The sequence below is a fragment of the Pyxicephalus adspersus genome, chromosome 6 (assembly GCF_032062135.1).
Source record: "Pyxicephalus adspersus chromosome 6, UCB_Pads_2.0, whole genome shotgun sequence".
NCBI classification, from domain to species: domain Eukaryota; kingdom Metazoa; phylum Chordata; class Amphibia; order Anura; family Pyxicephalidae; genus Pyxicephalus; species Pyxicephalus adspersus.
The window spans coordinates 3625435-3640948 of record NC_092863.1 but is presented as its reverse complement, the minus strand read 5'-3'; the positions used below and the strand labels follow the sequence as shown (position 1 = coordinate 3640948).

At 43.1% G+C, this 15514-nt stretch overlaps 1 protein-coding gene across 1 annotated transcript in view; it reads right to left on the bottom strand.

The window, feature by feature from the left end:
- TSHZ2 (teashirt zinc finger homeobox 2) overlaps window positions 1-15514 on the bottom strand; it is a 285070-nt gene that overhangs the window by 92782 nt on the left and 176774 nt on the right. Inside the window, exons 5-10 of the mRNA XM_072414171.1 lie at window positions 13050-13253; window positions 12216-12339; window positions 11108-11870; window positions 7152-7229; window positions 2480-2580; window positions 840-910 (exon numbers count right to left, since the gene is read on the bottom strand). Of these exons, the coding sequence (XP_072270272.1) occupies window positions 840-910; window positions 2480-2497 (89 nt within the window). The 5' untranslated portion in view covers window positions 2498-2580; window positions 7152-7229; window positions 11108-11870; window positions 12216-12339; window positions 13050-13253. The remainder of the gene's footprint in view (window positions 1-839; window positions 911-2479; window positions 2581-7151; window positions 7230-11107; window positions 11871-12215; window positions 12340-13049; window positions 13254-15514) is intronic.

Below are 15514 nucleotides of genomic sequence, written 5' to 3'. Positions count from 1 at the left end.
AGAAAACAGACCCAAAGAAAGAAAAAAAAATGACACACATAAAAGAGCCAAACAAGACAATAATTGTGCGGTCTGGGCGAGGAAGTCTAGAGGGCAGCTTTTGCGTCAGTGGCTCTCCAGTTACCATGGTAAATGATTTATTGATACTGATCAAGAATAAAGAGATCAAACGCTGCCACATGACAGGTGATCAATCATGTGTCAAATCAAAGCTGGCAATCATCTGGAAAGACGATTTTCCGCTGGGTGCGGCTGGCAGCAAAACACACAACATTACAAAAAAAAAAATCTACACGACATTTCCCGGCAACAACACCGTCATTTTATTATTAGTACAGCAATTAACTGGCTTAAAGGGAAACTCTTTATGAGATTGGCTGATCTGCAGGCAAGGAACACATGAGGAGTCCTGTACGGCGGGGAGGCAGGCAATAAGTAACAGGAAGTATTAAGTACTGACATATAATGTGAATTGTTTTTTCTGCATTTCTCAGAAAATGGATCTGTCTGTTTATAAATCAATGTCAATCCTACATCAAAAGGCGGCGACGTGAAAAAATACACAATGGCAAAACTCTGGTGGGAGCAGGACCTCAGCGGGAGGTTGTAAGAAGCTTGACTGTTCTGTCACCCCCCCCCCAAAAACAAGAAGCACAAAAGTTGGAGCAGACTTAGGAGATGGGAAAAAAAAGTTAGAGAGGGGATGAAGCAGATGGGCAGAGGCATGTAGAGTGTAAAAGATGATCAGGAACAGCTGAAGAGATATGGAGGGCAGGGGAAGGGGGGGTCATGAGAAAAATCAGATTTATGGTGGGGTGCTGGGGGAGTCGCACTCTTACCTGCTGCCCGTTTTGGTGCCTGCTGCTTCCTCCTGGGCATGTCGCCTCTTCCTCTCCTTCCAAGCTCTCTTCTTCAATCCAGGTCAAAGCAAATAAGTAATGGAAAAAACAAGAGAGAAAACAGATTGCCTTGAGTATGATGTGCAGAGTCTCCCCCCTCTCTCTCTCTCCTCCTCTTCAATGGATGTGTGATGTCCTCAGTTGTGATCATCCGCAGGGTGACAATAATCCCAGGACCCCCCCTCTCCCTGGTGCAGGGGGGAGGTGGTGGTGGGAGAGAGGAGGGCAGGGGCACCACTGCTCTTGTCAGATGCCAGGCTGGGAGTGAGATGGGCAGGGAGGAAAGGCGTCTCTTCTATCACACACAGGCAGCCAACATCCATCTACTCTACAAACTGAACATTAACAAACTCCTCCTCCCGACCTGATGACAGCCAGTGATCCCACTCTCCTCTCCACCTCCTGTCCTGTGCCTCCATCTACTATCCTGTGCCTTTCCTCCACCTCCTGTCCTGAGCCTTCCTGTGCCTCCTGCCTCCCCCAGAACTGATGACAGCCAGTGATTCCCCCCTCTCCTCTCCACCTCCTGTCCTGAGCCTTCCTGTGCTCCTTGCCTCCTCCCTGCAGCCAGGAATCCCCCTCTCCTCTCCACCTCCTGAGCCTTCCAATGACCTTATGACTGCCTGTCTTCCCTTTCTGCTCACTCACACTTGGCACGTGCCTTCAACTATTGCCCCATGCCAGCTGCCAAGTCCCATCCCTGCCATGCAGAATGCCACATTGATAGCACTGTGTCCCCATGCTTCCTGTGCAGTGTGTCACCCTACTGGCAATGTGCCACCCTGTGCCCCAATTGCAGCTCTGCGTTTGGGGACACTTTCAGCAATTAATCCTCACCCATCCTCCTTCCTGTGCAGTGTGCCACCCTGTGCCCCATTGCAGCACTGTGTTTGGGGACACATTCAGTAATTAATCCTTACCCATCCTCCTTCCTGTACAGTGTGCCACCTTGTGCGCCACCCTGTGCCCCATTGCAGCACTGTGTTTGGGGACACATTCAGTAATTAATCCTTACCCATCCTCCTTCCTGTACAGTGTGCCACCTTGTGCTCCCATTGCAGTTTTACGCTTGGGGTTACAGGGGCCACACTCAGCAATTAAGCCTTTACTCATCCTCCTTCCTGTACAGTGTGTCACCCTACTGATGTACCACCCTGTACCCCCATTGCAGCTTTATGTTTGGGAACACGAGCAGCAATTAACCCTTCTATGTCTTCCTTTCTGTGCAGTGTGCCACCCTGTGCCCTCATTGTAGGTCTGTGTTTGGGGACACACTCAGCATTTAATCCTTACCCATCCTCCTTCCTGTACAATGTGTCACCCTGTGCCCCCATTGCAGCTTTATGTTTTGGGGACACATGCAGCAATTAACCCTTCTCTGCCCTCCGTGCTGTGCAGTGTGTCACCCCACTGGAAACATACCACCCTCTGCCCACTTGCAGTTTACACTTGGATACACATGCAGCAATTAACCCTTCTCTGCCCTCCGTGCTGTGCAGTGTGTCACCCCACTGGAAACATACCACCCTCTGCCCACTTGCAGTTTACACTTGGATACACATGCAGCAATTAACCCTTACCTGTCCCCTGCCAGTCATTCTGCACCAGGCTTGCAATGTCCCACCACAGGGTGTCTCTTTTTGAGGTCAGCTCAGGTCCTGCTCTGTACAAAGGTGACTCCCTGGAGAGGAAGAGATTACATTGTTACAATATGTAAAAAATACCGAATGATAATTAGAGAAAGGGGGGTGTCTGGCTGCCTTCCAACAAACCTCCATGCTGCCTGATAATGCTAATAATCTCCCACATACAGATACAAAGCACTGAACTTTTGTGTAGATGGCACAGCACTGCACCCAGGTGTGTCAGTTTATAGATGACTCACTGCCATTACCTATAGCAAGGGTAATGCTCCTTAGTGGCAGCTGAACAGTTAATATTCTTTTAATAATTCTACAGGGCAAAAGGAAAATCAGCATCAACTTGTGCAAAATGTATCCACATGGATCAACTGCTTCAGTGATGCTGACCAGAACTGGACCAATTTCCTCACCTTTTGTATATAACCAGTGATTATTCAGCAAGGTGATGAAAAGGGACACAGTGTGCATCAGATGTCTGAACAGACTGCAGGAATGTGAGTGGTTCCTCCTAGATTGTAAGCTCTTCAGGGCAGGGTCCTCTACTCCTCCTGTGTCTGTCATTTGCAACCCCTAGTTAATGTACAGCGCTGCATATTATGTTGGCGCTATATATAAAAATGGATGCACTTTACACATCACCAATGGTTATGTGTGCGGAATATGGGCCACAAGGTGACCACATTGGACCATGTACACCAGGTGAGCGGAGAACACGCTGTGTGCCAGACACATAGGAATGGGGGGTTGTTTAAAACATGCATAATCTTTTTTCTGCAAAATGTAAAAAACAAATCACACACAATTGGGTGTTAATGTGTGAGTGTTAATAATGCCCCCGGTGCAGTGATAATTCTGAAATTGGGTACATGTATGTCACAGTAATAACAGCCAATTATATGCAGGGAAAATAATCAGAACAGAAAGTTTTCCTGCAGATAAATGTAAAGCAAATTCTGGTTCACAAAAAAAAATCATGACTCTTTTATTAAACCTCCCCGTGGGGCAGAAGTAAAAAAAATGTCATTTTGTAAAAGTTGGACCACTCTAGGCTCATTCCCCCTACATTTCCTCTTGTTTATTAGTAGTAAAGGGGGGCTGTAGGTACAAGGTGAATGTGCTGATCTGTGACAACCCATTACCAGGGGTTTATAGCAGCAGTATTAGACGGTTGTAGGTACAGGGTGAATGTGCCGATCTGTGGCAACCCATTATCAGAAGTTTATACCAGAAATATTGGGTGGTTGCAGGTACAGGGTGAATGTTGTAGGTACAGGGTGAATGTACCAATCTGTGGCAACCCATTACCAGGAGTTTACAGCAGCAGTAAGGGGTGGAGGTGTTTTTTGTACCAGGTGAATGTGCCAAATATCATCCTTCAAACCAACACAAATCTGAATAATGACAAACCCCTTGTCCTGGTTACAATAGCAATGTACTATTACTTCATACGTTGGTCTGATCACTTACTGGTGAATCTTTAGATTCCCATTCATGCAGCAGATCTTGCTTGTCACTGACATTCACCCATTGTATATACAGGTAAATAATACATACATCACACATAGCTTATATAGCACACAAACAGGCCCTGGACACACATCACAATGCAGCCATCATGTAAATGACAGGTATTCTTATTTTTCTCTATTCAGAGGGGATTCCCAGCATCCCCCTCCCCCTCCTGTAATAGAGAATAATTATACATGTAGGAGATAACATGTATGCCCAGTAATAATGTTATTCTTGCAGCAGGATTACACACCTCTTTCATCAGCCCCTGCAGTCCTGGTCAGGTGACCTACCAATGCCTCAGGACATGCTGGGAGTTGTAGTCCCACACTGGATAAGAGGACAGGAAGTGAAAGCCATGGCTGAGATTTGGTGCAGCTGATGCTGGGCTGGGTAAATGATCTCACCTGTCCCAATCAGGCCAGTCAGGAAACTCTGAACTCCCTGTGTAATGTAAGATAGACCAAAGGGAGGGACAAAGTGTGATTATGGGGGTCCCTGCACCCAAACTAACCATTCCCTCTGTTGTATCATGCTGTCATGTTCAACCAGCAGCTTCTTTCATCTCTTCTCAACTGGAGATTTGTAATGATTGCTGAAAATTACACTGCAGAAATGATATCCCCAGAGACACGACGAGGGATTATCCAGAAAACCCGAGCCTGCAGATGTGGCTGACCTGTCATTATTTAGGACTTGTACTGGTGACCAATCAAAGTAATGTCAGGGAAGGCAATACAGGGATCTTTAGGAATCTCTCCCCCTACAATGTTAAACCAGTTTCCGGAAATTCTAGGAACAAATCTGACTACCTAGCAATGAGAATTGGCACAGGGTTGGTACGTGTGTGCCCCCAAAAGTAACTGCATTGTGGGGGTGCAGATAGGTTAATTCTCCCCAACGTTCAGGATTTCAGGGTGACTAATGCCAATTGACCAGCAAAGGTAACTTTTAATCCTTACTTTATATTCCTAATTCCCCGTACAAATGTGCCAGCAAATGAATATCAAGGCTGCCAATGCTGGTTTTACCCCTGGAAAATGCTTGCTGCTGGGCTGCCAAGCTCCGCTGTCAGTGACCTGGTGCACAATATAGAAAAGATCAATAGACATTACCATGCTGATCTGTGCCGAGGGTTACAATAACAGCCAGGCAATTAGAATTCAGAAGGGCAATTTATCCCGTAACTGACTTTAGGAAACGAGGCCCATGTTGTATCAGGCTGGCGTCTGGATCATTTCAATGGACCCGCGTCTGTTCTCAGCCTAGACGTGTAGAATGCTATCCATTGTAGTAATTGTGCTTTGATGAGGTTGGCTGGGATTTAAACTTTGGATCCGTTCACAAAGCTTTAGTACAAGGATTAGGATCTGCCATGTGACTGCATTCTTTATATCTGGTTTGTAAATATGATTTGTTATCCAGGTGTGTTATCAGTTCTGTGTATATATCTCTATCTTGTGCCTGTAGCGCCCCCTATACAACACATGTTCCCACAGATACAAATCAGTTGTGCCCCCCCCCAGAGAGGAAGTTGTGTTGTGCTATTCTGATAGGATAAAAGTTACATTGTAACATATATCAGGTGTGCTATATGTGCTGTCATTTCAGGAGTCACTGTACAATATAAAGCCATGTCGCTCCCACTGGTGAGGAAGTATGGGGCTGCGGAGGGATCAATCATTGGCATTTATCAAATCTCTTTCCAAGCAGCTCTGCTAAAAACTGAAACTTTAGCTTTTGTATGGTTGCCAAAAACTGATTTATATGTTGAGGTTTTATCACTTCAACAGCTAGATTCTGCACAATGTTAATGGTTTCCACAAAGGGGTGCCTGAGACTTTAATTGCTACAGGAAAGTAACACCTTCATTATGGCCCTGGGGGAGGGGTACTATAATTTACAATTACAGTTCTAACATATACCACAGTGCTGTACAGAGAACACTGAGCCAGTCCCATCAGTCTCTGTACAGAGGAGCTGACACTCTAATGTCCCCCCACAGTCACACGGAGCTGACACTCTAATGTCCCCTCACAGTCACACACTATTAATATACACTTATATAGCTCTGACATATAGCATAGTGCTGTACAGAGAACACTGAGCCAGTCCCATCAGTCTCTGTACAGAGGAGCTGACACTCTAATATCCCCCCACAGTCATACACTATTATTATACATTTATATAACTCTGACATATACCGCAATGCTGTACTGAATCAACCCAATCCATCTCTGCACCACAGAAGCTGACACTCTAATATCCGCACTCCAGTCATGCGTTCCCAAAGAGGATCTACATATTCCTGGCCTACAATAAACAGTTGTACAATGCCAATTATAACATGGACTAATCATATGAGAACCTGGTAACGCCCCTCATTAAAAGTAAATTCCCAGACACTTGGTAAACATCTGTGAAATTTCTGATGTAGACTATGAAAATATTTTACAAACGCTGCGATTGATTTGATTAAAATGAAAACATTGCTGAAAAGTCAATAAAAGGATCCAATCTCTCGCTAGGATGGCTGATGTCTCAGAAAGGTAGGCAGATCACATGATCCTCCCTACATCTTCTACTGCTGCAGATTGACAGTTGATAAGGGGGGACCAGGGGACTGTGAAATGATTGGAAGGGGTATATTCTATTTAGGGGGACACAACTAGAAATCTGCAATGCTGTGGTGTGGGTCAATGTTCTTTGCACATTATGATGATGAGAAGGTGAGTGATATAAATGTTTTAGGAGTGAGGGATTCGCCCTCCTCCCAGACTGTCAGGCAAGATAAATGATAGCAGCCTTTTATACATGCAGCCATCATTCCTTGGGAACAAGAATGGATTGAAGTAAAATGCCCTGTGCAGAGGGGATCCATGATTGTAAGTGGGACTCCATCTCTTTATCATCTTTATATTGGTGCTGTGGGAGGGGTTACAATAAACCGTGAGAGTAGTGGGGACACAAGATAATAAAACCTGGGTGATCATATAAACCTAATCCCATTACAGGGGATTACCCCTGCCAGCAGATGGAGGGGTTCATGCATTCAGCACTGACCCATCTACTATATTGGGGCAGACATGTCCTATCTTACCTGAAGCTCCACCTGCAGGTGAATTCTGGAATTACAGCTCACCTCCTTGAGAATAATATTTTAAAGAAGAAGGTAAATCTGGAAGAGATAAAAAATGAGGGTCACAAAGGTGTTTTCAAATCTGAGAGAGAAAGAACATATTCATTTCAATACACAGAAAGTTCTGAAGCAGGATTCTGAGCATTTGGTGTGCCCAATATGTGCTGTGCCCTACTATCCCTGCATGGATTTTCTGGGTCTGTACACCTTGTGGTCCCATTATGAAGGCCACCCATCATCCCTCTGCTGAGTTCCTTGGTCTGCCCATCTGCTGGGACTATTATGAAGTGTTCCCACCAGTCCTGCACTGAGCTCCTGTGTCTGTACACCTGCTGTGCCCATAATAAGAGGCCCCCACCATCACTGCACTGATCCCATTATAATGGCTCCTGCAGGTCCCAGGTCTGTAGACATTCTGTGCCCCTCTTACGGCTGTAGAGGAGTCACAAGCCTCGCGGCTGACAGGACCGGTACACTAGTGCAGCATTTCTTCTCCACACTCGGGCGGTTTGTCATTACAAAGCATTTCCTATAAAACACAATGCTTGTTTGTTGCAGTGATTTTATCTCACGTGGAAAATAACATATGGGAAGTGTCTGTGTGTGTGAAACAAGTCTGTTCTCTGAATTGAAATGTTGGGTTTTCAGACGACACAATGGCAGTTGGCTGGTATCGGAGACTTTTACAAAAACAATACGACATGGAAATACCTAAAAGGAACATGTTGTGGGGTTATGAGATGAGAATCTAGGAGGTCCAGATATAGATTATAAAATATATGTTGCCTATATGAAAAACTTATATTACTATGCTTGCTTTGCAGTAAAGAAAACGTGATGTGCTGTCCTTATACAATGTAACCTGTGACCTAGATACCGTTTGAAACTCTACAGATAATGTGATTGACAAGAGGAACTTGTGGTAAACCACTGCAAATGGACCAGACAGATGTCAACCAACTGCTGATATGTAGAAAAAGATAAAGGTTGACATCTTTTCGGTGTCAAAAGGTTGACCATGGGACACTACCACCCTATTAACTGTTTTTGGACTATTGTACTTATTTGGACCTCCGAGTATATGTTATTGGATCTTTCTACATGATGACGGCATAAGCCTTCCCTTAGGAGAATGACACTGTATTCCTATAAGGATTTATTTCCCTGTTTTATTCAGAATTTCTATGCTTTAACTGTTAGGCATTTGATTTTCTCTGTTGCAACATTAAACTTTTATTTAATTAGGATCTACTGTCTTATCTCTGATGATCCGCTTGTAGACTCCCTAAAAGAACCGGACAGGCAGGAAGGTAAAAAATAGGAAAGTTCCAGGCCAAACTTCCAGGATGAATGTTAGGAGCGCAGGATAGCTGCAGACAACAGCGCCACCTGTATGGCGAGGAACACACCGCGCCAAATGGAAGAGAAGGAAGATCCCAGGGATTGGACTGGCAAGACGTTGCCTTTACACAGCAAAATCAACAGATCTGCCTTTAGCTTCATCAGTTCGCCATTCTGGCAAAATGCATAGCAATCAATGTGGAAGGTACAATGAAGTGATTTCTGGCAGATTTGGAGGTTTATATAGCTCACGGGGGTTATGGAAGCTCTTTTTACCTATGCAGGGCCTTGTGCCAAAGAAAACTACACGAATGATTGCTTTCAAGCAAAGATCTGTGAACAGAGATTATTTGGTTTGGCCAGTAGCAAAAGTTTTCTTAGCATCGTTGATCGGTGGGTGATAAGTTCTCTTCATAGCCAAAGGTGTCTGAGAAAAGAATCATCTTTGCTGCCCCAAAAACATTTCCTCCTTGGCAGATCTGATCCTCTTTCTATATCAGAGAAAAACATTATTAGATGAATTTGATTGGCTGCTCTAGGTGCATCTTTACCCCTCCCCAGCTTGGAGTGACTATGACTGCATGAACATGACAGGAGACCAGACAGGTGAGTTTTCAGCACAAATCCTCAATATTCAATGTACGGTATGGCTATGCTCACAATGGCCATGAGGTTGTGGTGCGATTACCGCTTACTCATGCTTCTGAACCACTGGCATAGGAAAACGTTACAAATTACTTCTCCCTGCAGCAGGCTCCTAGAGAAAGAATGGCGGCTGCAGTGAGTAGTACAATAGCGCTTACTGCCACCCTGCTAGATAAAATCAGGCACTGTCTCAACTAAGTGTGCTCCTCTAAAGCGAGATTCACTTAGTGAATTTATCTGACTTTCCTGACTTCTGGTCTCTGCCCCAATGGCTGTCATTTGGGTGGTGAATGAGAGCTCACCTATTGGCCATTGCTGGAATTTTTCATTGGCCAGGGGGGAGGGTTTACCTCTGAAGTCAGCAAAGAGTCAGGACCATGAGTTGAGAGTTTAACAAGAGGAAACTTGTGCCAATCTGTTCACTTTTTAAAGTTTAAATATCTGACAGGTTCACGTTAAGGTTTTATAGGTCAGACACACTCTGCTGCCCCTACTTTTTATTGCACATACAAGGAGTTCCATAAACCAACCCTCCCAACCTCTCCCGTGTTGCACCCCTGGCACTGCCTGCTGCTGTGTGGCCGACCCATGGCAGAATATCCGATCCTTATTCTTATTCCATGTATCTAATTCTTTCCCAGCACAGGAGCAATATACTGGGGCCATGTCCAGGGGAAGCTGTTTGCCCCACATCATAGATAACCCCCAGGGAGGGAGGTTGGCGGTGCAGTGGGAGTGCACAGGATGTAAAGGAGTTAACCAGGCACTGTTGTATATCTCTAAGTAGGGCGCACCCTCGCCAGCCTGTCACTCAGCTGCCAGCGAGATCAGAACTCGGAAAAGTGATGATCCACTTTCACAGGTAGCGCTAAGCTGTCAGTCTTGGGAAAAATCAAAGTCACAATTCAAGCTGAAGTAAACTTTAGACTGTCACTCACACTTCCCTGCTTTCCCTGCAAGCTGAGAGGGATATCTAATGTAATCATTTACTCCTGATCTGTTCCAGGCCTCTTCACCTTACTCTGCTGATAAAAGAGTGTTGGGATCCTTGCTAACCCTTTCTGTGCTGGAATGCTGGGTGCCAAGAAAAAAAAAACATAAAATGGGGACAGAAAATTATTTTACCGATAATGTGGATAGGATACTAGGGGTTAAAACTAAATTAAAGAGCCATTTTAATGCTGCCATTCATATGATTGCACAACTTTGTAGCTGCTCTGTACTTTGTATGAAGGGTAATTTTGCTGAATGGTGGCACTGGGTCAGTGGAAAAGCCCATTTATATATATTTATATACCTGACTCCAAACAGGGTTTGGTGTTGTCCCACATAAGTTGCACTGGCTATCACTGTAATTGGCAAGAGCCATCTTCTTCTTTATGTACCCAGAGTACCATGACAATTACATAGATGAGCGGTGGGATCTGAGTGGGGCCAAAATGGACTGTGACTTTAGAATCTGGAACTGTTAAGGTAATGTGGGGTCTAGAGCTGAGCCACCCCAACCTGGAGGGAATGGGCCACCAGCCAACTTTATAGTTAAAATTGCCCTAGCTGGCACAAGAATATAACAATGGCCCAACAGAATGCAGCCCAATGCACCAATTAAATTCTTACATGAGATAGCCAGCAGACCACACAACTTTGGTAAAGAATATTTTAGTGAATCCTTGGTTAGGTTAGGTTAGGTAATAGCAATTCAGCTGCTCAGCCCAAATTGTCAAGGCTGAGTTCAAGTTATTTCCAGTTTTCCTGTAGCCTGTATGACTTGTTAGTCAATGAAAAGCACCATGGGGCTGTGGGTTGCCATGTATTTGTATAATCTGACCTATGCACAGAAGGCTGGGTGACAGGGTATAGAACTTAACATGAAAATAGGATTATTGAGTACACATTACATATATTGAGGGAAGAATTGTTGTCATGCTTACCTCCAAACGAGTGGCCTGGTCTGGTAAATGCTCTTTTCTGTTCATCTTAACAAAAAGTCACATAATGGCAAAAAGGAATCTGCAGAACATGTTAGATTTGTGACATTTTACATTCAAGAATACATCTTCAGTTCACAAATATTTTTATCATACATATCTATTCTCTGCAGGTGTTCCTAAAGGTTTTATATCCCCTTAATATATATAGCTAACCCGAACCACCTAATGGAAATTGTGAGCTGCTGTAAGATCTCTATGGAGGAGACTGGAAAACATTCTTGGAAACCAAAGTATTTATTGTAAATTCATTGGAGGAAGAAAACCGATAAAGCACTGTGTAACTGAAACACCTGCCCTTTTTTCAAGCTAGTAGGGTTTAGGTGTAGAGAAATAGAATAATAGTGTATGTGGAACCTCGCTGAAGGTAAATAAGAAATAATACAAGTCACAGGTGAGTATGACACAAGCTGTTGTATTAGCCATAGCACATGACGGCTCCTGTACATACAGGTGAGCAGATCCTTAACATTCTGTACTGCCAAGTCTCCACCTGCAGAGCCTAAGCCCGGAGCTGTCAGTCTTCCCTCAGCCGTCTTGTGAAGCCTCCATCTGGACCAGCTCTTGTCTGCATGGGGAAAGACATATGGATCACTGACCTCAGACTGAACCAGATAAATAAGACAAGCGAGAAAAAGCCTGGGAGTGTGAAGATCCGTTCCGAGGATAGAGGATTACAATCCAGAACCAAGCTGACTGGTCGGACCTGGAAAGGGCAAAACCATCTTTCAGAAATTAAAAAAGAAAAACGGTGCCTCTAAAAACCTTCCATACTGGGACTGAATTGTTGGAGTGATTTCTGCTTATTTCACATTGTTGGTGACACACCTGTCCCGGGGAAACTTTTTGTTTTTGCTGCTGTTGCTACTCCCCTGGGGAGATTTCCTATACCTTCCTATCAGGATAAATATCCCCACCAGAAACGTAAAATGCCCATATAACCTTCCCCACTGTATGCAAACAAACAAATGTCTAGATTTGGATAATATAGGATACATGGGGATTCATTTCCAAGGGATCTATGTGCTCCCCACTGAGACCTGAGTCATACCTGAACTCTGTCTATTCACCTCCCTTGACTTGTCAGCATCTGAATCACAGTGTGTGGAAGTCATTCGCTGCAGCCCTTTGCCTTCTTTCTTGTTCTTTCATTGAGACAGAACATTTGCCTTGGCCTGGTTGTTTTTAGATAGAGAGTTACAGAGTTACTGAATTGTTTTAAAAAAGTTTTTTTGTTTAACTGAATTCAATATGGAATGAATAGAAAGATAGAAAGATGAATGGGTGGGTATTGAATGAAAGGATGGATATAGAATGAATAGATAGATAGATGGATGAATCAATAGCTAGATGGATGGATATGGAATTAATAGAAGGATAGATAGATGGATAGATAGATGGATGGATGAATAGATAGATATGGGATAGATAGATAGATAGATAGATAGATAGATAGATAGATAGATGATAGATGAATGGATGGGTGGATGGATGGATATGGAGTGAATAAAATGATACATAAATGGATGGATATGAAATGAACAGAAGGATAGATAGATGGATGCATATGGAAAGAATGGATGGGGAAAACATTAAAAGATAAATCGATGGATGGATGAATGAATTGATGGATATGGAATTAATAGAAGGATAGATGGATATGGAATGAATGTATGCAAAGATATAGAATGGATAGATGGATGGATGAATGAAAGGATGGATATGGAATGGATATATGGATGGATGAATGAAAGGATGGATATGGAATGAATATAAAGATAGATGACTGAATGGATGGATATGGAATGAATGGAAGGATGAATAAATGGATGGATATAGAATGAATAGATAGATGGATGAATAAATGGATGGATATGGGTTATACCTGGAAGAACATACAGCAGGCTATCTTCCTCCAGGCTCCTGTTATCACCTTGCTAAATGTATCACTTGATATTTTTCCCTTATCTTTGTATAACCTTAGGTTGGTTTGTACGGCGGTCCGCGGCTCACACGTGCCAGATGTGGGTCTTGTCAGTGGAGATCAGCGGGCAGACATTACTGACTGGCAGATTTGTGAAACACAGATCTGAAGGGAGTGAAAAGACAGACAGCCGAGGTAATATTAGGAGAGGTGCAAGAACCGTTCTCTGCTTCAAACCATTCAAAAGAATGTATATGTATTTCTGTCACTCTGAGATAAGACAAAAAAACAGATTCATAACTGCAGTATTAGAGCCATTCCAACTGCACAAAGCTGAACATATATATACAGGGTATGAATATTTAAAGAGGAACTCTACTAAAGGTGAAAAAGTAACTTTCAAGCCGTTATAATGGTCAGAACTTACCTGTTAAGACTCTTCAATGGCCAATGATTCCTTGTGTCAGCCTCTCATTACCTTATTGTTGCTTTACCCATAATGTAAATGAGAGAGAAGCATGTAACCTGTCCCTGCTAGCAGAAATTCTAATAACCTGGCTGTACTCTGATACTCCGGCTATAACATCTTTACGTCTCTGCCATAACACACATATAATAAATGCTGACTTCTACTTTTACCCATCATCCATACCTAACGCCAGGGCTGCCATCGGAGGGGACAAGGGGTACTTCTGCCCACAAAGTTCTAATGCATCTGTTTTCTCTCCATTTCTTTAGGAGGTTCCCATCCACAGCAATCATTTACATTTCACATTGGTAATTCATTTCTTTTAGATTTTTTTTTAACAATTGAAGGATGTGAAAATGAAAAATGCTTACTGTCATTACTAATGAAAAATATAATTGCTGTCAGTCTTTGCTCTGAACATTTAGCTACTTCTGTCATTTTAAGTAAAATCCTGCAGTCAGATTCACCATTTATAAAGAGTTATATCACCCTTAACCAATATTTTCAACAGAGGAATGATTTTGTTTAAGTTTGCTGCCAATCTGCCTACTTTTCAGCTCTTTATTTTACTGCATTTTCCTTCTTCATAAACGATTAAAAATTACAGACCAATGCAAAATTTTTCTAAACCTTGCAAATCAGATTCTTTGTGTGTGCCCACCTCCATGTATCATGGCTTTACCAATCAGAGGCTTTGCATCGGTTTTCTATGTAAATAAAAGTAACATAAAGCTACTGTTTGACCCGTGTGGGCCCACCTCCGTGTATCATGGCATCACCATAAACTCTACATGTTAATGCTAATTGGATTGCTGGTCAGATTTGCACAAGGTAAGACCGGGATTGTTTTGCTTTTTTTTAAAGATCATTGGCATAATTAGTGGTAATGTGAAAATAAAATTAGAATCCTCTACCTTTACCCCCTCTGTTTATGTTTCCTTTAAATTGGGTAAATGCATTCTACAAACACGGCAAGGAACTGTCACCGGCAGATTAACTGCCATTTAACATTCATTCTTCTATTAAACATAATAATTACATAAATTAACAAGGACAAGGCTCGGCTAATATACTCAGCTCTGATAAGCTGCAGAAATGTTATTATATGGAACTATGCATAAAATAAAATATCGAAAGAGTTAACTGTTCAAGCTGTTTAAAGAATTGGGGAAAAAGGCGGTTTTGGATATAAACTGCAATTTTGTTGTTTTGACTTGAGAATCGTTTAGTCTTTCTTGTTCATAGGTAAGGCTGTTATCTCTTCAGGCTGTAAATTATCTCCCTTTGCATCCTGTAAGGGATAACATCCTCCCCACGTTTACCTGTCTACCATCCGTATCCTCGGGTTACCTAGGCAACCCCTGTGCGGGGAAGGAGCTCACTAATGAATGAAAGTGACCACATTATGTCCTCGTCACGTCTGTGTTACACTTCAGCTTTGGAGGACTAAAACCGGTGTATTGATGACGATTTGGAGAACCGACTTGCCTGAAGGAGTGTGAAATCCATAGATGGGCCTTCGCATCTCATACAAAGCAAGTGAGCAGTGAGGAACAATCTGAGGTAGAAGAAAAAGTAATAGCGGCCTAATCTTAAAATTGGTATTTGGTGGTCAGGCCTTAGATAAGAAGAAAGTATGCAAGGGGCAAAGTCAGAGGCCCAATATACATAGAACATCAGGGCCAATGGATAGTGCAGAAATGAACCAAGAATGTGAAGAACTTATCTCATCGCCCCAGGGTGATTATAATCCAGAGGCCCATGATATAATACACAGAAAATCAGGCCCAATAATTGGTGAACAAAACAACTGAAAATGTGTAGAACATATCATTAAGCGTTCCAGGGTGATTACAGAGGCCCAAGATATAATATACAGAACATCAGGGCCAATGGATAGCGCAGAGGAGAACCAAGAAAATCCAGAAAATATCATAAAGGGCTCCAGAGTGATTAC